The sequence below is a fragment of the Falco punctatus genome, assembly GCF_963210335.1.
Source record: "Falco punctatus genome assembly, chromosome: 2".
NCBI classification, from domain to species: domain Eukaryota; kingdom Metazoa; phylum Chordata; class Aves; order Falconiformes; family Falconidae; genus Falco; species Falco punctatus.
In genome coordinates, this window is record NC_137581.1 from 55,433,285 (window position 1) to 55,459,994 (window position 26,710).

At 40.8% G+C, this 26,710-nt stretch overlaps 2 protein-coding genes across 4 annotated transcripts in view; one reads left to right on the forward strand and one right to left on the reverse strand.

Annotated features, from left to right (window-relative positions):
- GPC6 (glypican 6) overlaps positions 1 to 6,109 on the forward strand; it is a 776,212-nt gene extending 770,103 nt beyond the window's left edge. The window contains exon 9 of the mRNA XM_080375732.1: positions 60 to 6,109. Within this exon, the coding sequence (XP_080231858.1) occupies positions 60 to 262 (203 nt within the window). The 3' untranslated portion in view covers positions 263 to 6,109. The remainder of the gene's footprint in view (positions 1 to 59) is intronic.
- DCT (dopachrome tautomerase) overlaps positions 299 to 26,710 on the reverse strand; it is a 55,311-nt gene continuing 28,899 nt past the window's right edge. The window contains exons 7-8 of one of the 3 annotated variants that reach the window (XR_013926084.1): positions 22,909 to 25,997; positions 14,301 to 22,838 (exon numbers count right to left, since the gene is read on the reverse strand). Coding sequence is in view for 2 of the 3 variants with exons in the window: in XM_080375733.1 (XP_080231859.1) it covers positions 25,816 to 25,997 (182 nt within the window). In the remaining variant the exon portion in view is untranslated. Of the gene's footprint in view, positions 25,998 to 26,710 lie in introns of all 3 variants that reach the window. The other 2 variants (XM_080375733.1, XM_080375734.1) reach the window with 2 other exon arrangements.

Genomic DNA, 26,710 nt, shown 5'->3' on the forward strand with positions numbered 1-26,710 from the left:
AAGGAACAAACGCTGTAACTCATGGCCCTCATGTTGTTTCCCTCACTTCTTTGTGCCAGGTGATGAAACCAGTGGCTCGGGCAGTGGAAGCGGCTGTACAGATGACATCTGTCCCACTGAGTTTGATTTTGTCACCACCGAAGCACCACCGGTTGACTCCGACAGGAGGGAGGTGGAGGCTTCAGCCACAGAGCTTGGCTCGTCACTGCAGACATTGCTCATCGTCTTTGTCAGTCTCATACTACAGAGACAGTGGAGATAATCCTGGATCTGGTTGGAGAAACTGTGTTTTAGCTGCAGAAACAGCCAACTTTATTCTTTTCTTATACTCTTGGACAATGGACCATGCCACAAACACTTGCAGTTTTCTACAAGAAGAGAGCAGTACTGCAACCTGCTTCCCTTTTTTGTTTTCCCAAAGAGTACCGGGTGCCAGACTGAACTGCTTCCTGCTTTTTTCAGATAACTCTGAAGATGATATCCACTCTTAAGAGAATTCTTTCTCAAACTTTTATTACAGGAGACTTTCTGAGCTTCATTTCCTTTTATGCTGCAAAAGTAAAAAAGGATCTTACAGTGTGTGTTTTTCCCTAACAAGAAAAAGGAGGGGGGAAGAAACCAAGAAAACGGTTTTCTTTCTGAATCAGGCCTGACTCAAGGCTGCTGCATTTCAACAGAATATCAACGAAACAAAAAAAAGACAAGAAAGGAACAAAAAAAATGCAACCGTTCTTCACTGACAGCCAGGTTTCCTTTAGGAACTTCTGTAGGATGATTCAGGTCATCAGAATGATCATTGCTATAGAGAGGAAGTCTGGATTATTTTTTCCAACACAAAAATATGTCTCAATGGTGAATGTCTTGCACTCCATCTGCCAACCACATCAGATTGGTATGAAGGTAGAGAAGCTGAAAAATAAGTTTATCTTTTAGTATGATAGTAACTCCACTAGCTTCAGAGTATCATGTTACAGTTGCTTAGGATTTAAATCTTAATGCCCAGTAAAAAATTGAGTAGTAGCATGATTTCACCTAGCTTCTTTTAGGATTTATCCATGTTATACAATTGGCACAGTTTTCCACTTAGCTCACCATCAGCCGTGGTGGTAATGCTAAACAACACTCCTGACAAATCTCCCCTCAAGGGTTCGGACAGAAAATAATCTCTTGTGATATAATCTCTTTCCTTTTGTCACTGTTCTGACATCGATTAGGACTTCCTGCTACTATGTTCATTATCCTACCAAGACAGCAATTCTCTAATGGACTAACAGCGACCAGATCAATAGTGTGTTTCACACCTAACTACATCTTTCATATCAGTTAATTTCAATGTCACAAGGATTTCTTCTACAAAATTTCAGAACAAACAAATATATAGTACTGACATGGAGATTTCTTTCACTTTTTTAGTCTTAGTACGATCATCTATTTTTATATATATATATATATATATAAATCACAGATTTTAACTTCTTAATTACAAGCTCAGGGTTGACACTTCTTTGTAAGAAAAAAATGTTTGGTCAACCAGCTCTTCTTTCTTTGTGCTGCTCTGAAAAGTAACCCTTTAATGACTGGTGAGCACGAACATCAAAGAAGAGAATTTTTTACATATCCAATTGTCCATTTCTTAACAAGTTTGCAGGGCAGGGGAGAAAACCTCTCTCACATGTGTGTATTTGGGGGGGGCAAGTGAGTTTGTGTGATAGGCCTAAAGAAGGACACGGATGTTATTTGTGATGGCAGTTGTACTCTCAGATTCTCCAAGGATACATTGCTCCAATAATCATTGCCTAAATGACTATGGTCCTGGATAGAGTTTCCCTAATTTGCATCTGGTGGTAAGACCCAAGATGGAAGCTCTTTGAATCCTGGACAAATGAGTGTCAGCAATTAGACATCAAAACCTTCCCTTTTCCATCAGGAACAGACAAAGGGCTTCTGGGACAGTTCTGTGTGGTGTTGAAATGATCCGCCAGAAACTTATTTCCTGATTCTTACGGTGACTCTGGAAATGGTATAGACAAATTGTGGTAACACTGTAAAGCTAGCCGACCACATTACAATTTAACAGCAGAGCAGGTAGATCATATCCATTGCAATCTCTTTTTCTTGTCAAATTATAATTAGTTATTGATCTAGGCATGAAATTAAAACAGAAAACACACAGCACGTTAGGATAAAGTATACTTAAGCACTCTTACCAAAAAGTATTTAGAAGCTATCTATATAGTATGTCTGATATCAAAAAGCATTGTTTCGAGCCATTTGTATTCCATTCTTTTTTCTCCCATTTGTTTGTTTACTTCAAAGTATAACGAGCTGTTCTGCTGGGCACAGCCTAGTATGCAGGAGTCGCTGGCTAGGTGTTCAGATCACACGTCTTACACCAGCCATACCAGTGCTTCCTGCTGCTCTGGTGGTTCCCTCTAGAACAGGTCTTTTGATTCAGTATTCACATCTTCAGGAAGTTAAACAGCAGAGTTTAAACCAATTCTCACAGGCTTTTATGTTGGCCCTGGTACAGCAGGTACCAAGCAGAGGATCTTGTCTTTTAATTTTTTTCCTAAACTTGCACATGCAGCTTTCTACAAGGAGTCCCCTTTAAAGCTCCCTCACAGTCCATCTCTTTCTATCCGTATGTGCAATTTTTCCACACTGCTCCTCCTCAGCAACTTTGTTTCAGGACAATTTGAGCATCATTTTGATTTAACCCATTGTGTGTTTATTCAGTGGTAACTAATACTATTTCCATCTGATTATTCTAGGCCTGGAAGCTTACTGACAGGTAACAAAGTCCAAGCTGTCTGAGACAAGTCTTCTGTTGTATCTGCTCCACACTGCTGGTTAGGGAGCTTAGCCTCAGCCCACATTTAGGTGATCTGATGACTGTTTTCAGCTGATGCAGACAAACTGGGTGTCCAGGGTGCTCTTAGCTATTTGTAGACCTCCATAAACTCATGGGCAAGGAGTAAGAGGGATCCCTAAGAACAAGGGGGTTTGCTGAAGGCTGTTCTCACTCAGGGAGGTCGCAGGAGGCGCCCTGCTGTGCTTGGACTGGATCTTAAAAGCTGCCAGTGCAACAACAAACCAGATTAATCTATGCTGAAATGTGATCATCTTGTGGGAGTTGTGCCAGAAATTTATGTCTTCCATATTATTTCTCCTCTTATTTTCCTACTATGCATGGTGATGTCTTGTCAGGAGATGGAGATGCCTTTGTGTGAGGTATTAGGCATATATTTCTTTAATAGTCCCTAAAGATTGAATACTTTCTTCATACAATGCTTTTTTTCCCTGAGATTAAGAGAGTTATTAAATCTACAAAGCAAATGAAATTGGGAATGAAGGAAAGAAAAGAAGTATTCGTATTCATAAATGTGAGAATCTACATAATTTCCAATGTTTCTTTTTGCACATGCTTTACATCCAATAACTCTCCTTCCGAGGTAATTTTTTGGTACTCCATAATTTAAATATTTCTCTTCTGTTAGCAGCTGGTAAAGTAAGAAAATATAAAGATGACAACTACCTGTTCAAGAAAGAGGACACAAGTCCTCAGGAAAAGTCCTTTAATTGTGTAAACTCTTTATGATGTGTGATCCAGAAGTTCTTGACATTTTATGTTCTTTTAAAGTGGAGGCTATTAAAAAAAAAATCAGATGTAATTAATAACATAAAAGTGCTATAGAACCCTGTGAGGTTTTCCATTTAAGTATTAATTAAATTGCTTTTGCATTGTCCAAATTTTTAGTGTACTGCAGATTTTCCAGCTGATGATTCATTACACACTACTGTAACTGCAGTGCAAACTACCTGAGCTCTGGCTACACTTAAGCATTTCAAAAAAGACAATCAGAAAGAATTGAAAAAAGAGGGTAGATATTTCCTGCTAAAGAGGAAGAACAGAAGAACCTGTGCCTTGGGGTTCTGGTAAGGGCTGATCTATCCCGATTCCCTAAGAGGCATTGCAGAGGTCTGTCCATGGAAAGCTCCAAAAATCTGAGCCTCAACCATACAAATCATCCCACTTTTGCAGGATTTTTAAGAAGGACAATTCCCACAGATGTGTGAACCAGTTTGAGCTGCTTTCATGCAAAATGGCTGTGAGCTAGAGCTGTTCTTGGGAGGTGGACTGCATGTGCAGCATCTCAGCATACAGCAGTTGCCTTCAGTTTACTAACCAACTGAATCATTATCAAATGTAACTATACTTATTCACAGAGACTTTTATTACTTCAACATGAAAAATAAATTACAGCACTGATGCAAGTTGTGGTTTTTTGTTTTTAATTTACTACCGAAGATAATCCATTAAAACTGAATACAGAAAATGTTAGCGTTATTCTGTTGGGAAAATTAGGTTTCTACAGATTTCATTATGGAAACAAATGTCTGGACAGATTTTAGACATTAATAACAAATCCGCATTTCAAAGACATCAAAACTATATTTACTGTATTAACCTGTGAATGTTCAAACCTGCTGGATGAGAATGAGTAGAGTTAATGACAATGGAATACTACATGGAATTGCAAAACCCACCATTTCAAAGGGAAATTGAACAGTCAAAGGCTAAGTCTTACCTGTGGGGCCGCAAATAAGTTGTCAAAGACACAACAATGCCTACTTCCAAGAAAATTAGGGCAGGTGATGCACTGAATGGGGCAATGTTTCCATTACAGCTACTTACATGGACTGTGAGGATCATATTAACATGTGTAATTGTGACCCTTTTTTGATAAAATAAAGATCAGAGTACTGCAGTAATAGGGTACATGAAAGATAAGCAATATGATAGTAACCATTTTCTCATCTGGTAAACAGCATAGGAGACTTAATAGAGAACCAAGAACTTTGAAACTGATTTTTAAAGTAAAATTCTAATAACAGGCAAGAGAGGTGTCTCAAATTAGTTCAGTCAGAACATTTTCCAGCAGTCTATCCTATCCAAATCTGCTTCTGCTAACCAGTATAACCAAACAATCACTTAAGGATAATTTGCCAACATAACACGATGTGTTGATCTACAGTACTTTCTACTTTTTCTGCTAAACTGACTACATAGTCTACAAGTCTGTCAGTATCTCTAAAGCCATATTTCCAGAGAAGACAAATCTACTTCCTCTAAACCAGAAATCAGTATGATTTTTCTTCTTTGAGAAAAATACAAAGCACATGGCTTTCAGTTCCAAACGTAGGGGAAGTTGGAAAGAAATTCACCTTCTTCAGAGTGAAAAGCCAGCACTTAGTCAGTTCTGCTGCTCTCAACTCCTGGAGCTGCTTTTATACCTCTCCAGGGCTCTGCTGAGCTCCCACGCAGATCACCTGAAGCAAGGAGCCTCCTGGGCATGCAAGTCATCCCTGCTGATGGTGGAGTTTGTTCTTCCAAGGTGGTTGGAGAGACAATTGAGAAACGAGTAGGGGAGCAGTGACTTCATAGTGAGACCCAGCAGATACATGACTGGGGGGGATTAACTACAAAATCATGAGGTCCAGCTGGTGCTCCTCACAGCTGCCCAGCTCTTCCTCTCAACCTACTGTCAGTGATTTTTCTTCGTAATCTCATTATAAACGTCCACTGGTGGACATAGCAAAGGCCCAAATATTGCTTCATAGGTCAGTGGCGTTTCTGCAGTCTGCTGCAAGGCTTCTCTCTCCCTTGTTAGTTTCCAGGTACACTGGCTAATTCTGTGTCTTTCAGTGTGTGAGAAAGAGCTCAGTACCCAAAACAGATTTCTGTGTCAGTAGTCCTTTTTTCCTAAAAATACACATTATTTAGGCAGAAAGGTCCTTCACATCTCTCACAAAAATGACTCAATTCCACTTATGCATCTGTGAATTTTCTTCTCAAGTCTGAAGAAGTAACTCACAGGGGCTTTGGAGAAAGCCCAAACTCGTCATTCAGCCAAGGTTTCTTAGAGGTCTCCCACATCCCACTAAATACCCAAAATACCCGGTTACAGGCGGGCTGTGCTCTTTCTCCTCCCTTCTTTTCTCACTCCTCACCTCACAGTATCATCCTGGGCCTGAAAAATCTTTCAGAATGAAAGTTTCATCAAAGCTAGTGTGTTCCAGGAAAAAAAAAAAAAAAAAAAAAAACAAACTTTTTGGCAAATCCATGTTTCCTGCTGATAAACATTTCTAACTAAAGCTCTCTGTCTGGCTCTCCTCCTGTATGCCACATGTCCCATCTGTCTTTGAGTCACCAGTGTCCCTATGACCATTTTCTTCTCCAGGCTGAACTGTCTTTTCCATCATTTGTAGCTCACTGGATTTTCTGTCTCCCTTCCACAGATCTCTCTGTCTTTCGCAGCACTTAATGCTTCTCTTTTCAGACAAAGGCTGTAGCAACAAAGAGATTTGGTCGACTTATTTTGGGATTTTTTCAGGCTTTATCAGACCCCACTTTTAGCTTTTATTCTTTATTGTAATCATGTTCTGCTGGGTGTATATTCTTAATCATCTGACATAAATCCTGATGACTTTTTTCAATCTAGTGTATAATTAGAGCTTATAGACTACATTTTGGCTCATTCGTTCTGTTGTGGCAACGTTCTGTTTCTTCCTCGTAACTATACCACACAGTTTCTCTTTTACTATTGTCTGCCATGCTGATGAGCCAGCAAGGCCAATCACAAAGAATTTGTGGGTTTTCTATAGCAAGATTAACTGAACAGGTAACAACATCAGGAAACAATTCATATCGGTTCTATAACTGATTGTTTTGAGGCTTGGGGTTGGATTTTTTTTCCCCCTTTTATTTTATTGTAACATTCTGGGCTTCATTTGATTTACTTTCACATTGGCTCTGTGTATATTATGTAACATAACTATAGATTAACTGTTTAAATCTTTAGATAAAACAGACTAATTTTAAGTAGCCGGTCAATCTTAGCCTGCTTGTAAGAGCTACAGAGTGATGATCATTCTTAAAAATCTACCCAAAGACAAGTCAGAGGAGTTCGCATTTCAGCTCTGTGCTATTAGTTGAGTTTGAGGCTGCAAGGATACTTTGTAAATAATCTATGAATACGTGTGTGTACTTAAGTGAGGAGAAAAAAAGCATTTGCGTCTCCAAAATATTCTGAAGGTTCTTTTCAACTTTTACTTAATCTGAACACAAATTTACAAATGAAGAATTTGCATTCAGATGTTCAGGGATGTCAAACTAAGTAAATTGATGGACTCCTCCCAGGTTACTTTGTTTTGTTGGCGAGCAATATCATTTAATTTCCACTAGCAATTTTGTTACATTTATAAAATTCAAAGAAAGGATGTTGTTTAAGTAGGTCTGATGTCCTGATTGTGATATCAATAGACATTTATACTTGCTTGTTCAATTTTTATGACTCCAGGCATACGAATATTGCTTGAAAGCATGCAAATTGTAAGCTCCAATTTTGATGCTGTATTTCTATATTAGTATTTAAAATAGTTAAATTTGAATTGATAGGGGTGATATTTGAATGCAAGTCAAGTCTAGAATAATATTTTTTTTAGACAGAAATAGGGTTGGGTTGAAAAAATCCCAATAAACATTAAACCTGCTTTTCTACTGGTCTGATTTTAGCATTTCAGCCTAACTTGACACAGAAGGGGGAAAAAAACCCAAAACTACTGATCCTGTTTATAGATCATACCTGAAACTAAATGGTACAGTTTCAGTTTTGGGAAAGTTTCAATCAAAATGAAAGCTAAAGAAAAATCTCAAGTTCTCCCATCTCCAAGCACTACTTACAAAGATCGAGTATTTAGCAGCACATGGCAGTGTGTGTGTATATATATAGCAGTGTAGGAAGGCAGAGTTTGAACTTTCAAGGAAAAGATCCTTTATGGCTTTGTAACTTTAAAGGAGTAATGTAACATGGAAAGAAATAGAAAAATATATACAAATGTTTTGATACATTTGTGAAATAGGTTTCACAGAGCCCAATATTTTTTGTGCAAAATGCCTTAAATCACTTTCTGTAGGGCTAATGCAATTGAATTTGTTTCTGTATATAGCCTTTTATAACAATGACTTCGGATGCAACACTAGACTTTTCTTTCCACTACAATCATATACAGCCTTATGATCAGTAACTACAATAGAGAGACAATGAAAGCTCAACTTTATTAGCTGTACATGCACTTTTGGTCCACTTGTAGACTTAGGCCTTGGAAGCAAGAAGAGGTGACAGTGCCAAGAGCACCAAGACATTCCTGATGGGCAACCTCTACTTTTTCTCAGGCTCAAAATCCTTTCCCACCAACTCCTTTTCCCCTTTTCCTCTCACCCCATCTGTCTTCATGAAAGCCAGCTGTGTCTTAGGGCCTCAGGTCATGCCACCTAGCACTAGGCGCTTCAGGGACCACGTTGCTCGGTTGCTTTTCTAGAACCTTACAGTCAGTCAGGAAAGACGGGCACCTCCATATCTGGGAAGAGGCTTACCTCTCTTCCCTGCACAGGCAGCCTGGAATGACAAGGCTTGTCATGTAGGCACCTCACTTAAGTGCCTGGAGGTAGATGCCACTGGTGAGACGGGGGACCCAGGCTTCACCCAGACTCTTTCCTGTCCTCCTTCTCAGCATAACGGTGCCTCTTCTTCATGCCAGTGCTGGAGTGAGCAGCCTGGAGAGGGATGCCATCCGGGGAAGTCATATTATTTTGTTTCTGGGCCAAACAAACCCTGATGTAACGAGTCATACAACTAACATGCATTCGTTGCTCTGAACGCTGCCCAATGCTGTTATGTTTATATTCTTCCTTGTAACACATTTGAACCTGTCAACTACCCAAGCTGCAAAACAAAGGCAACTGCCTTCAGTAAGCATATGCACAAGGGATGGAGCTTAAGCAGGTCTCTCCTGAAATCGCAGGTGCCTTTCCAAGGCTGGTGAGAGCGGTGCACAGGGCTCAAGCCAGCTCCAAGAGTTAGCAAGGAGTAAGGTGCACCTCACCGAAGGGCAGAAGGCAGATTAATACAGTGCCTCAAGAGTGAGAACTGCAATAAAGGATACCCTTCGGGTTTAATCATTAATGCACTTAGTCGTTTGTCAGTCTCAGGCCCATACTACGTCAATGAAAGGAAAACACGCATCTTCTAAGAGGTCTGTAGAGAAAGCAAGGTTAATATACACAGGTTAATGCTGACAAGCCACTAACATACCTCTTGCAAAATAGCTTATTGTTATGACAGAAAATAACTTTTTAAAGCTGAAAATAATTAAGTGCAGTTTCCTCTGTATCCCCCACCATCTCCATAATGAGAAAATCCTTTTTCTTTCTACAGCCTACTTTCTGGGGGTTGGTACTTGAAATGCGGCAGAAACCAAAAGCCCTAGCTGTAAAGCACCCATTCAGTGTCCGATTTCCGAGGTCTCCTGCTCTTCCACTTTGATTTGCTTTTTGCATTTCTGAGAACAGCACGCTCACATAGTACATGTGAGTGTGCATTTCTCTCCCTGTACAGACATTTATTTACACATATACACACATATATATCCATAAATATAGCCACAAGCCATTAAATTTTGAGTGCATAGGCTATGAGAGTATTGGAAGTATTGTCAAGTATTTACCACAATACTTGACACAGACCTAATGAGGAGAGTCCCAGGCAGGGACTTGTGCTTCAGAGATGATTATAGCTTGTGTCTCTGTAAGTGTTGTTGCAATTTTTTGAAATAATTGTGGAAAAGAGTGAGTCTGCAGAAATTATTTGGCAACATCTGCTGGCAGTAGTAAGGAAAATGTTAAAAAAAAGTCAACTATCCAAATTAAAACGGCAACCTAAATAGTATCTCATTCACAGTATTTTGGGGCTTTACTAATATGAATTTCATTATTTCTTGGTTTCTATTTGAACTCAAAAACCACTTGTAAAACCTCACCAAGCTTTTCAGAACCCCTACCTCCTTCCTTTCAGGCTACAATAATTGTTAAGTTATGACTTTTCTATATTTATGAGAATATGTTCTTCAAAAATCAATTGGGTAAGATAATGATGATCAAAACTGTCCTCCTATTTGCTGGTTTTTAAAAAAATTAAATTCATAATCCATGAAAAGTGGCTTTTACTTCTAACAGTACCATCTGATCACCCTTAACTGAATTGCAGCTTTATAATCATACTGCCACTGCCCATCACCCAAGAATGACAAGACACAACTATACCCCATGGATTACCCCCACAGCCACTGGCTCTTTTTCATCACATCTTTCCTTTCTACACACTTTCCTCCAGAAAGTTTTGATTAGTAGATACGCATTCAGGTTTCCCTGTGGCTAAAAAGAAGGGAAGTGTTTGACATTTTCAAGACAATCTTAGATGGTACTGTTCGGGCCATTGCTTTTCCAGTTCCCTTGAGTTTTTATTCAAGTCCAGTGCACAATAGTTAATGTGGTTTTCACAAAGCAGTGATCAATAATGTAAATACCATTTCTTCCCTCAAGACTTAGAATGAATTATGTGTTTCTTAAGCTTGTTTCTTTCACAGTTTGTCATGTCAAGGATGTTAAAGATGATACTTGGAAATCACAGAACAATTAAAGCATAAACTGCTGTGTTCCTGTCCATTAGTAAGAAAAGTTTGACTGCAGGGATATTTTGTTGGAAGGGTTGTATTTACAGTCATTTACATACATATATATATATACACACACACATATATATATATATTTGTAGTGCCGCACCTGCTTCTTTCACATACCTTAAAATTACTACCAGATAATGAATGACCTCCTATTAAATGCATCTTCCTGAAACATAGGTATTAGAAGACCTTGCTGCTCAGCCAAGGCAACTTTTCCTGGTGTAATATTATGCTACTAGACAAAGGCATTTGAAAAAGGCCACATATTTTATTTTCTAAATCAATACTTTATTTTGCTGTCTACTGAAAAATCCTTTTTTAGTGCTTACAACACATTTGAGAGTTAGGATAGGATTGAGACAATAACTAGCATTCTTAAAGATTGATTTTATTTGCTCTGCCTTTTGCTCTGCAAACATTACCCACATAATGCTTTTCAGACAAATTGTACCTTGTTAGTTTCCCTGCTTCATAGTATGCATATATTAATGAATACGTATTTTCATTGACAACAGTGTAAGGCAAGTTATTTCTCTCATACTGTTATTCTACTGTTTATTCATGTGCATATTTTAAATTTGCGGTGGCTTGTTGGAAAGTCTAATTGATTGTCACTGATTAAAGACGAAGTTTTGCTATTGTTAAGACACCATTACATAAAACTCTGATCATTACATAAAAGTTTTAATTCTGATTATTAGATCTTAAGGATATTCTTTTCAGAATCACAGCAAACTCTTTATCAGTGCATCTCCACAAAAACACTGTGTTAAAAATGTTAGAAAACACAGTTTATCCAGTCATTATAATGAGAAATAAAGAGACTTTTCTCAATTAAACAAGAAGATATATTGACTTTTATATTAATCTTGCCATAATTGGACTGGTAAAGCATTAGAATACAGAATTCACAATTAAGTAACTGCGCAGAGAGCACCATATCTCACTCTAAAAAGATCAGATTGCTTGTCAGGAAAGTCTTACTTTCAACTACAACACACAAAGTCACATGCAGACCATTGACTATAGCTATCCAGTTGCAGCAACCACTGTGGCATGCAATGTCAAGAAAGCAATGAGGGAGTCAAACTATCTGCCAGCCGGTGCCGTGAGATCTCGAATGTCTATACTATCAACAGACAGAAATAGGGAAACACATTCTTTCCACCAGCTGTAGGTGCATATATTATATGTTGTTCCTACTTCTCTCCCTTGACAGTACAGAGGATCCTTGGTCTGGCATCATGCTAATAAGCCATGTGAATGATTCATGACCATCTTTGGTTTAGAAACCATTATAGACATGCACAAGGCCATGGTAGGTGGTTTGCGCACAACCCATTAACCCAAGTATTAAAGACAGGTGATCAGAAATTGTCATTTTTGGTGAGGTAACTATTGCCAGCGTGCACGGATAGGGACTCCCCAGTGTAACTTCTTTCAGTCCAAAGTTCTAGTGTTACAGGAATCTGGACAGTGCAATTTATGCTGTGTGAGGACTATGCAATGGAGGATCAGAAACGCCTTCCCCAGCTTCTCTGGTCCTCCTTTCACTGAAGCTAGTGAGAGTTTGCCGTCGGCTCCAGTACCAGGAGAGACACATCTAACAAGTTTGATACTAAACATTTAAATCTGCGCTTATATCCTCGGTGTCTCTCTCTCAAACAACACTGATGACATTTACTTTATTAGTTCATAATTACAACAGTAATAAAGTGTGGGGCGATCTTTTACACTGTTGCTTAATATTCAGTACTGTATGTATATATATACTTGACACCTCAGTGAAGACTTTGACATGCCTTATTCATTCTAGTTATTTCTATGGTATTGTTTTTGTTAGATTGCTTTACCATATAAAGAATAAAACTATAACTGCTCTGACTTGAAATTGTCCAATTCATTTTTATCCAAGATGTGTTAAACAAATCTAAATCACGTTCATCAGTTCTTCTCGTTCTCATCACCCTTCACTCACACCATGAAGGCAATGTATATTGGTGGTTTGAAAACAGGGATTTGACATTCTCTGATGGACTACAATAAATATCTGAAGTAAGTACCTGCCTCGTGTCTTGTGGTTTCTTGGCTGCAAAACAAAAGGTGCTCTCTACAGGCCAGCAATGTTAATCGCATGATTGTCAGCTACGGGAGAATCATGAAGTAAAATGAATCTTTAAAATAATTTATGAGGAGTTCATTCTACAGTATTCTTTTTCCAGTTATATTTATGTGCCAGGCATGTTCCCTTAAAAATCTGTCAGAGAAGTGAAGAACATTGTGGAAGTGTCAAAAGTCATGACATCTAGGGATGACATTTCAGGCAGAAGTTATATATTTATTCTCTTGCAAAAGGTGAGAGCTTTCTGTGACTATATTTAAGTGCTGTGGTTTAACCCCAACCGGCAACTAAGTACCACACAGCTGCTCACTTGCTTGCCCCCTACCCCGCAACCCCCGGTGGGATGGGGAGGAGAATTGGAAGAAGGTAAAACCCATGGGTTGAGATAAGAACAGTTTACTAATTTAAATAAAGTAAAATATTATTATTATAATTATTATCATTATTATTGTTGTTGTTGTTATAGTAGAATGCTAATGAAAAGGGAGATAACAAAAAGATAGAGGAATAACACCCAAGGAAAACAAGTGACGCACACCACAACTGCTCACCACCCGCTGACCGATGCCCAGCCAGTCCCCCAGCAGCGATCAGTGGTCCTCAGCCAACTCCCTGCCCCATGTATATACTGACCATGCCATTCTATGGTTTGGAATATCCCCTTGACTAGTTCAGGCCAGCTGTCCTGGCTCTGCTCCCTCCTGGCTTCTTGTGCCCCTCATCACTGGCAGGGCATGGGAAACTGAAAAATCCTTGACTTTGGGTAAGCACTACTTAGCAAAACTGAAAACATCAGTGTGCTATCAATATTATTCTGATACTACACCTAAAACACAGCTCTGTACCAGCTACTAGGAAGAAAATTAACTCTATCCCAGCCAAAACCAGGACAGTAAGATAGTTTTTAAAATGATACTTAACTCTTCATTTGACTTTTTAGTTCTGAGTCTGCCACCATGTACTGTTCATTTCAGTATAATTACTATGGACTGTTTCAGTGTAACTATTATGGATTATTACCATCAAACAGTAGTTGTGCAATATTATATCATTAAGGGAAGGTTAATCAATAATTCCGAGAAGGAACTAAAACAAAAGATCTTCTTGCAAAGTCAACTGTAACTGTAACTAGAGGGTCAACTATTGTTTGAGACCCCCCAGAAGTTTTCTTAAATACCTGTAAGGAGCATGCATGATGCTTAATTAACATAGTACCACCTATTATTGGGAAATGAATGAATGTGTATGACTCGTATGTGCATAAGCTTATGTATGGTCTATATAATCTTGCCTGAATGTAACATATGGTATGCACGTTAGGTGGAATGATCCCACATGCATTCAGCACTGCAATAAAGGAATGCCTGCTTCCTAATGGTACACTGGTGTTAAGGAGTTTTCTTATTCCCAATTTCAGTGGCAAGTCAATCAAATTGGGAGCTAATTTAAGGGTAGCATTTTATTGCAATTGTTGAACAGCTTGTTTTTAAAAAAAAAAATAAAACTGCCCATGACACAGGAATCTTAAAATGTAAATCAGTCTTGTTCTTTAAGAAATGTGGGATCTGGCAAATTAGAGGGGTCTGTTTCTCCATTTTAATTTGACGACTTCTAATTCCTGCAGTGGAGTCTACTAGGCGTTTAAACTGTTAATACAGCCTCCTTAAAATTCTTCTGTTAATTTGGTTCTAAGTTTAAGAGTTTTGTTCAGCTGCCTACATATTGCTGTCTGGTGTCACTTGAAACAACTTAAGCTAGCCAAGACATCTGCCCAGAGCCAGAGACATGACACAGGACCTGCAGAGGCCTTTCACCCTTCCGGATCGGCAGCTGGAAGCCCAGCAGGGTAGTCTCAAGAACCTTAAATTAAACTAAAGGTCTAAGTTTAGACAAAAGAATCAATTTCATGAATCTGGATGAGATGAATCCCACCTTAACCTGGTACAAACCTGGATCTGGGTGAAGTGAATCTCACCCGAGGAAGTGGGTTGTTGCCTAAATAGGAGCACTACTGCCATTCTGGGTACTGCAGGGTTCGGTTCAGCTGCCCGCTGGATCTGTTGAATAACCTCTGTCTACATCTTGTAGTCCCAGTCATCATGCCTTGGATTTTCTAGGACATCTAAAACGGCACTGGACACTTCAGTGGGGCTCATTGAGTCATGGCTTGTATTGCATCCAAGGTATCTGTGTGTAGCTGGCAAATGTGCAGAGCAGTAAGAAACCCATGCTGGAGCCACTGCACGGCACCGCTGGGCATCTCCAGTGGCACTATACTACCTACCTCTGGGTACCCACATTAGGTGTCTAAGATAGATGGAGCCTGCTACCTTCTGGAGGGTGTCTGTCATTGAACAGAGAGACCAGCAGCTCTCACTATTTTTGAACAAATTGTTTGTGCAAGGCTGGGAATGTACTGACTTGTTCAGAGCAGGCTGCTGTGTTCCCCATCCCAGACCAAAACACTGAATTTTCAAACAAAAAATAGTATTTTGCAGTTTTCAGCCTCTGAAGAATTATTTCCAGGTTCTAATAATTTTGCAGTATTCTTTACTTTCTTAACACAAGGCAAACCTTGCTGTGCATGTTTTGTGCTCTACAAGGAAGAAAAAACAATTGCTAATCATAGAAGAGCTTAGTGGAAGCATCAGTTTAAAATTCTGCTACTTGCCTGAAGAGACATTATCTGCAACAATGCATAGAGCCTTCTGTGAATCGTGGAAAATCTGTCAATTAGTAACTCCTTTAATTATTATTCTTTTCTCAGGCACCTACCACAAGGTTCTATTAATTAATGGTGCCTTGCTTTAAATCCTGCTGGAACAGAAAGAAAATGTGAATTGCTAGAGATTTGATTCAGATAAGTGTCCGAAATCTGGCTGCCTATTCAAACACTATTGAATCCTTTTAGTCTAGAAATACTATGATGACCATTTTCTCTGTCAGTTTTCTGATATTTGTTTCATTACTGTATGAAGCACTGCAAGTCTATTATGATTTTTTGTCCCATCAGAATGCAAATAAAATTCAAGAAGAATGCAATGTCAGAAAGTATTAAAAGAAGTGAAAATATAACTAGCTAACTGTTTGAAAATAACAGATGCTTTTATTTGAATGGCAAGTAAAGGTTCTGGTCTGTTCTTTCCCATTCTAAAGATGATATTTGAAAATCAGCTTTAGCAATTAAATGATATTGATATATTAAATTCTGAGACTTTGCTAAATTTATTAGTACACTCTTGTTTTAATACACTATTGAACGTAATCTCATATTTGCATCTGTGAAATGCATATCCATTCACTTGAATGTTTCGGTAGTATAGATGGTAAACATTAACAAATCCAGTCAACTGTTGTCACTAATCCAGGAAAAACTGTGGCCTAAGGAAATGTTTTCTGATGCATTGCTAAGCTCAGACATACCAGAGAGCCATCAAATACAGATGCAAAGCTAATAGAAAGAATGTGCAGGTGTCAAGTATTTGCAGTATGATGCAAATGCAAGAAAAAACTCCCCTGGAATTCAGATCTGCATGAGGAATGATATTGTCTTATGAGCAGAGAGTCGATGGCCCACTTTTGTGCATCTCGACATGACGGACGGCACTCACTACTGAGATCAGCTTCACCTGACTAAGGCCGACCCACGGGAGGGAGTGCAGGGCTGGGCAGCCCACACAGCTGGGGCTCTGGGGACTGGGCAATGAGAGAGCATTAAAAATAGGACGGGCTTGGAGAAGGGACTCACCTACTGCAACAAGCCAGCTTTGATTCTTGTAATTACTGCAAATAGATTATTTGATGAGATGGTGAGTATGGGAGAGAGGGGAGGAAAACAGAAGTAATCCAAGAGCCACAGAATAATAGAATTAAAAGGAAAAAATTGAGCTGAGTATCAGTAAAAGTATCTTTAAAGTGAAATAGATATGAATGCCAATTTTGGCTCCTGATTTTATTTTTTGGGATGAAGTTTCTCTTTCTTGGTTTTTTTTCTGATTAATGATTTTCTTCAATTATGCATTTAGTCAGTTTTGGCACAGACATTAATTAATACAACACAATCAATAAAGCTATTATAAATACAGAATTCTTCACAACCTCTTAATCACATGTTAAAAGTTTCCATCTCTTAATTGTAACCTTGACTATACTTAAAACAGCTTAGAGTACATACAATACAAATTATTATACACGGGAGAACTATTTGTGCTACACATTTTATAAAGCTTTTTCATAATACGGCTAGGTTTAAGCTTCATTCTACCTTCTCCCACTGCTATGAATATTAATAGATTAGTTACAGAGTGAAATAGATATATTTGTAAAGCAAGGCAGAAAGAGCGAAAAGGACAGGGCAAGCAATGTAGAAGAGAGGAGGGAGACCGGAGAAGTCTCCAAAGGAACCATCTGAGGTGAAATCTCTGGGAACCTCCCAGCAGAAACCATACAGCTGGGAAAATCCTGCGCTGTAATGCAAACACTAGAAATTCAGATAGGTTTGGGGTTTTTTCTTTTCCCAGCTGCTGTGAAGCTTGCAAAACTTTGTTTCCCAGTTCAGTAATTCTCACTGTACATGTAGTTACAGCGCCCTGAAATATTGAAATATCTGGGGGGACCCCTCTCTAAAACAATTTCAAAGGTACTTAACCATGCCACAGCCACAACTGAAAATGAAGGATTTGCTATTTTAGAGCAAGTTACTCCACTACATACTCCATGAAATGTGGAAGGAAAAAAGTCTGATATTCCCTGGCTGCAAAATGAATTTACTGGAAGTTGTCAGGCAAAGGCAATATTGCAAGTAATCATTTTGTCGTTCAATAAATTCCCATTCACTTTTCTGTGTAAAACCTGCCCTTACCTTGCTTCTGAACAAAATAAATGGTGGAACATTAGAGAAAAGTAGAGAGCAATTTTGTGCAATGCTACTAGAGGTGTGCTTTCCAGGTAAAAACCATACTGATATTGAATGACTGACAGCAACTAAGGCAAAAATGAGCATGAGACAGGCTGTTGTGATGAGCTGACATAAATTCATCTGTCTGAATAACACAATTAAGTGTACATCAGGAAAACATGACTGGTGATCCCCAGCCCAAGCTAAAATATTTAGATACAGCCAAGACTGAAATGAGAAGTATCGCTTTTTTTCTCCCTTTTCAGTTTTACGTAGAAATACACCTTTTATCTTTGTCCTAGCGCAGCCACCAGTGTACACTTCTTTCTTACCAGCAGACAGACATAGTGTAAACGAGCACTGAGCTCTGTCATCTCTCTCCCTGTGTCACATCCCTGATCAAATATTTTTAGTTGGGAGGCTGCATTTTAAAACAACAACAAATTCGATATTAAAAACAAATGCTTGCATTGTTTTTGCAAAATCATGATCCTAAGATTACACATGGAAAGTGTTGGAGGGAAAGAAAAGGAGGTAGGAAAAAGTGCTTGGCCTCCATAAAAGGGTGGTTCTTCCTTCCGTTAAAAATCCAGCTTTTTCTTTTCTTGGGAAGGATTGTACTTTGCCTTCACAAGCAGTATTTTTCAAAGCTCTGAGCTGAATTCTAAATCCATAAGGTCTGGCACACCAGGTGTACACTTCCACAGAAGACAGGATTTCTACATCTCATCAAAGCTCCCATCTCCAGGCTTGGGGAGGAGATGCAGCCCCCTTGGGATGTGACACGAATCTTAGAGCTGCTCTAAATGAAACCATTTGTTCACACTCTGCCAGACAGCTAGGCCAAGGGGACCAGCGAGAGCATAGCATGCCAAGCAAGAGTGCACCTGCTAATCACAAAGCCAGTTGTTAACATAGGTCCTAAGGACTTAAGTAAATTTGATGTGCATCTGGAAAAGCTGAGCACAGCGGCTCTCCTAGCGATGCTCTCACCGTGCACAGCCAACTGGAGCAACACAAAAAGCAGCAGCTCTTTGGCAAGGTCTCCCCACCCTGAGCAGCTGCTGACCATGGGCTGGCAGGACACAGCAGCATGAAAGAAAGTGGAAGAATTTGTTGATAAAAGCCAGGCTGGAGTCTGAAAGTCCCTGGTAAAAGTGAAAAAGAAACCCAAGGAAGAAGGTTTAATAAGCACTTCAGGCTCTATCCCAAAAAACGCCAGCCTTATTCCTGAAAATAACAGCTTCTGAGTATTTAATGTGTTTAGTAGCTTTTCAGTTAACCCAAGTAGAGGAGTCAACTGTGAAACTGTTACAGATATTCGAGCAATAATACCTCCACATAAAAATGAAGTTGATGAAAGGTATTTTCAAGAAAAAGGCACCCAAAAAAAAAAAAAAAAAAAAGAAAAAAAGACATTGAAATTCAGGAGACCTTCCTGTAAGTCAGAAATGAAAAGAATCTGCCAAGAGGCAGAATTGACTCAACCCTCAGAGATGGATGGCAGCGAAACAGGCCTGGAAGCAGCCTGGGATGCAGCAATGAAATCACCAGGTGAAGGAAGCTGCAGGAGGGGTCTTTGTGGCCCCACCACTGAACAGTTAAGCACCTGTCTCCCAGGCCTTGATCCACATAATAGAATTCACGATAGCCAAAACAGACAGCTGACCTCTCCTGCTACATGACTGCAGAGAATCAGGAACCGCAGGAGACAGACCCACCACAGGCAGAACCACAGTGCTGAAAAAAGCAGCTGTTGAATCTAGTCTGTAAGAAAGCCTGAGGGCAGAGATAAGGGCTGAAAGGACCTCATCTGAGCTAAGATCAAGTGACTGCCTTCTTTATTCAGGCACTTGGAAGTGCTGCCAAGAGCGATGGCTGGAATCAGCCCATACTTTCTTTCCATCCTGCCTGTTGAAGTTACTCCAAGGTTCACGGGTTTGTTGACAGGCCAGAGACAACAAGGCAGTGAAGGGAGGAGAGAGGAATGGGGAGGGATCTTCTGCTGTGGAAGAGACCTGACTGCTTATTCCCTCTCTACTGAATAGCTTGGTGTGTTCAGGTTTCTCACTCTCATAGTCACATTTACCAGCTTGGTTGCTGTCTGCAGATCCCATCTGTCCTGGCACGAGAGTGGCCTCAGGACCTTCTGAAGGGGGAACACATGACAATGGTAACATCATCAAGAGTGCAGACAGGATTGGTGAAGATCAGGACAGGCAAAATGAACCAGACCTACAGATTCTGCAGTCAGATGGATACCTGGAGAGTTCTCATATTTTATCCTTGGAGGGTGCCCTGCCAACATCGGAGCATGATTTTAGATCTATACAATGCAATGGCTTATACATTGGCTTAATGTGAAACCCAGTGTAGAGGTAATTTTTTATGCCCATGGTCTTCCAGCCTTTAGGAGAGGAGTTGGATGCCCTCTCACAAGGAGAGAGCTAGTATGAAAAAAATATAGCCAGCACTGGTACCATTTCTTCTGGCCGCCCAGGTCGTGGAAAGCCTAGTTTCAGCAAACAGCACTGGAGAGTGAGTGTCTGCTGTGCCTCAGCTTCGGGAGCACTGAAGCACAGCAGGAGATAGATGCAGTCTTGTTCGTAACCTGACTTTCTCCAGGCAGCTGTGTGCAGGGCACTTAACTGGCTGCATATATAGCATGAAGGGACAAAGCTGGCCCTTTTTGTTTTCTTCGTGGTTGCCATCAGCCTACGTGCCTGGTTCTGTAAGTGTGTACCTTCGCTACCACGTTTAGCTGATGGTCTTTAAATCTGCTTCTCCCTCTTTTCTCCCACCACAAGCACAGACACACGCCTCTCCCAAAAGAAAGTCAGCAGTGGCATTGCAACTTCCAGTTTTACAATAGTAGCCATGAGATGGGGTTGGCTTTACATTGCTGCTTTCCTCAGTCACAGGCAGAATTGGAACAGATTCCTTTTCAAACATTTAGCTAAACGGCCAGCAAGGAGATTTAATTTAACTCAGAAAACAGGTTCTCACTAATTCCTTCAGAGAATTTTCATGATAATCGTTTGCACAAAGACACAGGCCATGACTGACAGAGATGATGTGGCTGCCACCAGCTTACTACAGAGTCAAAAAATTAGGCGTCTGACCCACTGGGTGACTCAGAAAGAGGCATCAGCTGCCCGTGGATCCAGTACAGCCAATTGAGAGAGCAATTAACTGGTAACTAGAGAGAATTAAACTCCTCAGAAAGATAATCCACACAAAAGTCTTACACACAAAGCTGGAAGCTGCATGGGTCTAGCTAACACAAAGGCTGAGAAAGGGATGGTTTTGAGCACTTGTCCCTCCCCGGGGCTTAAACATCCCATTTGCAGCTGCATGTTACACGCTCCTGTTTGAATTAGAGCCTTTTGTCAGAAGAAAGGAACAATTCAGCAGGACTTATTTGAAAAGTGGGGGGATGGTGATGATTACACCCATCTCAGTTTGGAGTCATTCAAGAGCATACCTCCCATCTGCCAGCAAAGTGTCTTGAGTAAAAAGCAGCCACAAAGATGGATGCGTTGGTCCCTCATCCTTCTTGCCTGGGCTGGGCTGGGTGACTGCTCCGTTGTGAATGTGAGAGAAAAAAGTGAGAGGCAGTGGTCCATGGGCACCAGCTGAGGTCATGCTTTGCACTGATTTGTAGAATCAAAATCCCAGGGTGTTCTGGGAACGGTGGAGACTGGGGATGGTGGGTTTTCAGCGCTGTTTCCCTCAGCTCAGCAGTCTAGGGGAGCCTTTGAGAGCCCCTCTTCATCCCGCCCCAGCAGTAATAGCTTCAGTACAACTTATGCAACAAGAGGCTGTTGCACCTGCATAAACCAGCAACAAAAAATGCCTTTTCTGTAGTTTGGGATGAATGGAACAATAAAACATGTGAAACTAACCTTTACAATCAGACTTGCTACAGGATTTCCTCCCTCTGTTTTTTAATGTGCCTATGCTCACTTCCTTTCGCTTTAAGCGTTTCATATAAAATTTATCCGCACTTTTTCCTGTCACCAAGGACACAACCTTCCCTGGTTGCTAGACCAGGGCTGTACATCGTAAAAAGGGAGAAAACCAGCTTTCTGGTGTCCCCAGGTAATTTTTCAGTGAGCCGCGAGAGGGCAGGCTGTGCTCTCGATACAGCTTGCTGCAACCAGGTTTGCACAAGCAAGCGTTAAAAGAATTTTAACTGTGTTTAAAACTGTTAACAGTTTTAAAGCCCTAATTATTAAACTAAGGGCCTGCGAGTGGAAAGAGTAACGCACGGATCTTTGACCCCGGTATTTTTAATGTGCATAGTATCCATCTAATGCCTTCATTGCTTTTCTTCCGGAACAGAAAATACCTTTCCATTCAATTTACAAGTAAGAACAGAGCAACTCTCCCTTGTTTTACCCAAGAGCTCTTAGGGAAAAAGGAGTTCTAACAAGTTAGCTGCTAAGCCACACTTTCTACATTTCTCCCTTCTCTCTCTCCTTCCTCTATGCCACTGCCACTGTCACTTGCCCATAACCAGGGCAGCTGGCAAAGCCACCACTTGGGAGAGCAGTATCCAAACCTCCAAGGTGGTGAAGCTAGCCAGGCACACACCATGCCCTGTCACCCCAAGGAAGAATCCCATTCACCCTTGAAAACAGCAGCCTAACCCGTCTCCTAAACTTTGGCATCCACATCACATGAAGGACAAAAAGGTGTCGATCTCCATCCAACAGCATCTCTAAATCAGTATTTAACACGAACTGGTGCCTGTTGTGGGTTGTTCAGCCTGGAAAAGTAAAGGCTCAGGGGACACCTTACCATGGCCTTTTAATACTTGAAAGGGAGCTTATAAGAAAGATGGGGACAAACTTTTTAGCAGGGCCTATTGCGACAGGACAAGGGGTAATGGTTGTAAACTAAAAGAGGGTAGATTTAGACTGTCAGGATATATATTTAGATATAAGGAAGAAATTTCTTACACTGCAGGTGGTGAAATGCTGGAACAGGTTGCCCGGAGAGGTAGCAGACACTCCATCCCTGGAAACAGTCAAGGCCAGGCTGGACAGGGCTCTGAGCAACCTGATCTAGTTGAAGATCTCCCTGCTCACTGCAGTGCAGGGTTGGACTAGAGGACCTTTAAAGGTCCCTTCCAACCCAAACTATTCTATGATTCTGTGTGAACACTCATAGTCTCGTCATGCTGGAAAGTAGCTGACATCTCCTCCTTGAGAAGGGCACATGGAAACCTCAGACCTGGCTGCAAACTGACACTGATCAGGGTCCAACTGATGTGATACGCGGCCCAAGGCAGGTCTCTGGAGACCTCATCTGATGTCCCCAGCACCAAGTCACGCTGGTCCCTACATGGTAAACCCCCCCAAAAGGCAACCTGAATTGGGAGCTGTGGTACTGGGCTGAGTGACTGTACAAAAAGTGCTCCAACCATTGGCATCTTGGGCATGAACCAGGAACAAGTGTGCCGGGATGCCCCAAAGGCACCACAAAACAGCAGAAATGGCAGCAGATCATTGTCCACCTGATGCAGCAAGGGCTATCTGAGCATATGGTGAACAAATCATAACTTTTCTTTGCCCGAAAATGTCCCCATTTCAGAGGTAAGTTTTGTGAGTTATCCCAGTTCAAAGCTAAGTGTATGTGAAGACCTACTAAGATCTTCTTTCTAGTCCACACAGCTAGTATTGAGCAGGCCTAAATCAAATATAATAAATCATTATTAACTGGAATTTTTTAATCAAGGCTACAAAAGCATAGTTTTTCTAAGACTCAGAACCTCAAAAAATGCAAAATCTGAGCAGTCCAATAATGTAATGTATTCAGAACCAAAGCTGACACAATCTATTCAGGACTTCGTTTGCTGTGTAAAAACCCTGTCTCAAGATAACATAGAAGAACCACCCAAAGGTGGTCCAAATCTATGTCTACATAGGGAACTTGTAAAGGGAAATAAGGAAGACCCAGGAAACCACAAGCCAGTCAGTCTCACCTCTGTACCTGGCAAGATCATGGAGCAGATCCTCCTGGAAAATATGCTAAGGCACATGGAAAATAAGGAGGTGACTGGTGACAGCCAACATGGCTTCACTAAGGGCAAATCATGCCTGACAAATTTGGTGGCCTTCTATGATGGGGTTACAGTTTTGATGGCCCAAGGAAAAGCAACTGACATCATCTATCTGGACTTGTGCAAAGCATTTGACACCGTCCCACACAACATCCTTGACTCTAAACTGGACAGACACAGGTTTGATGGACAGACCACTCAGTGGATAAGGAGTTGGCTGGATCATCGCACTCAGAGAGTTGTGGTCAACAGCTCAATGTCCAAGTGAAGACGAGTGATGAGTGGCATTCCTCAGGAATCGGTATTGGTACCAGCACTGCTTAACATCTTTGCTGATGACACAGACAGTGGGATTGAGCACACCCTCAGCAAGCTTGCCAATGACACCAAGCGGTGTGGTGCAGTCAACACACTGGAGGGAAGGGATGCCATCAGAGGGCCTTGACAGGCTCAAAAGCTGAACCTGTGCAAACCTCATGAAGCTCAACAAGACCAAGTACAAGGTCCTGCAGATGGGTTGGGGCAATTCCGAGCACAAATGCAGGGAGAGCAGAGAATGGATTGAGAGCAGCCCTGAGGAGAAAGTCTTGGGGGTGTTGGTGGACAAGAAGCTCGACATGGCACAGCATTGTGCACTTGCAGCCCAGAAAGCCAACCAAACCCTGGGCTGCATCAAAAGAAGCGTGGGCAGCAGGTCAAAGGAGGTGATTCTCCACCTCTACTCCATTCTTGTAAGACTCCACCTGGAGTACTGGTTCAGTTCAGCTCTGCGGCCTCAAACATAAGCAGGGCATGGACCTATTGGAGCAAGTCCAGAGGAGGGCCGTGAAGGTGATCAGAGTGCTGGAGCACCTCTCCTATGAAGACAGGCTGAGACAGTTGAGATTGTTCAGCCTGGAGAAGAGAAGGCTCCAGGGAGACCTTATAGCACCTTCCAGTACCTAAAGGGGGCCTACAGGAAAGCAGGAGAGGGACTTTTTACATGGGCATGTAGTGACAGGACAAGGGTTAATTGCTTCAAACTGAAAGAGGGTAGATTTAGATTAGACCTAAGGAAGAAATTTCTCAGTGTGAGGGTGGTGAGGCACTGGCTTAAATTGCCCAGAGAAGCTGTGGATGCCCCATCCCTGGAAGCATTCAAGGCCAGGTTATATGGAGCTTTGAGCAACCTGATCTAATGGAAGGTGTCCCTGCCCATGGCAGGGGGGTTGGACCTAGATGATCTTGAAGGTCACTTCCAAACCAAAACATTCTATGATTCTATGCTTCTATGAAAGGAATGTTTAAGACAGGGTCTAGGGAGTGCCACATCCAAACCTGATCCCCCACCTGCAGACCTGGGTAATGCAAGGTATCTAAGTCTTGTTACCTTGGGTCATGGGTCCCAGGTCCCCAACTTTGGAAATATAAGTCTAGATTCATGAAACAGCGCAGCAGAGCCAAAATGGAGAAAGCGAAACACCATTTTAAACTTGTGTCACAGGTTCCTAACACAGAGATAAAGCACAAGTGTGTATCCAGCTGTCAGGGAACTCCTGGTCTTAAACTTTAGGAGAATTTGAGTTTGGAAGTTTACCTAATGCTAAACATCAGCTTGACTGGAAATAACATATGGAATTGATCATGCTTCTGAAATTAACTGTAACCAGGGAGTTCCTATAGTATTTTATCAAACAGTATGAAACACTTTGAACCTTAAAAAAAGACTATGTTATTAAGAATATTTATTGATAACTGTAAAATAATATGTTATTCAAATGTATATGTAGAGTTAATAACTTTCAGCACATCTTAGAGCTGCTATATGAAATCAAAAACACATTGAGGTGAAACATTATCTTGGTTATTCAAGTTGGATTTCTTCTATTTAGATTCTTAGGTGTCTTGATCTAAATCTATAGAGGATGACCTACAAGGGTCACACACTCCTGATAATATTTGGTAATGAGACAAATCTGACCTGTCTTGGGCCTTGCACATATGTACCCAGATACTGCATATATTACAATTCACAGGTAACAGGAAAACCTGAATGAGAACAATGTAGTCAGCTGCCAAAGGAGTGTGTGATAAACTCTCAGCTAAGATCTCAATAAGGCTATCAAGGTCACTTCCTACAGGAATACGCAAAGAAACAAAGCAAGGGCACTAAGCCTCTTCCATGTACTTTTTGGGGCTGAAGCTCACGTTCATCAGTGGCTCAAAACCTCTTCTCTGCCTTCGGTGCTGGAAAAGTACAAGCAGCAAAACAAGCACAGCCAGAGCTATAAGTGCTCCTCCAATTGTGGATCCAACCATGACAGCCCAGGCTTGGGTTTCTTCAAGGGAACCTAGAAATATGAAACATCTGAAGTGAGAACAGCCCATAATTTCATTTTTCAAATTACACAGAAGAAAGAATATGTCCCACAGCCTGGTAATTATCATTACTTGTGTAGCTTAGCAATCCACTGGCCACAGGGGAAGCTGGTAATGCACCATGTAACCAACATATATACCAGAGCCAAAGATGTTTCCTGCCAGAGAATGCTACAGCTAAATTTTAAACTTCAACCTTTCATACAAATTAAAGTGTTGAGAATGGGAAAGGTTAACAGTGACAAGACAAAAAGATCATTCTCTTATCTAATTTGGCCAAAATTATGAATGACTTAGCAATTCTTTCTATAATGACATTTCAGCATAGCGGTTTCCAAGCTATTTTGGTCAACAGAAAACCCTCAAATTTTTCTGTAGACCACAAAGCAGCCCATTGTTAAACTTTTAACTGAGAACACTAGTTTAGTGTGGTTCTGCCAGCCAGCTCCAGATTGCATCCTCTGATTTTGAACCACTTCTGGGGAACCACTGTCTTCTAAGATAATATTGCCCATTCTTCTAATAACACTGCTCCACTTGGCTGAATTTGGTTTCATTTATGCTTTCAGAAGAAAAAATTGGCTGCTCTGCTGTTCTGAAAACTGCCGCATATACTGAGATGGCAATCATTACATTTGACTAAATATTCACAAAAGCTCTCAAAAGGACTTAAGGTATTTAGAAG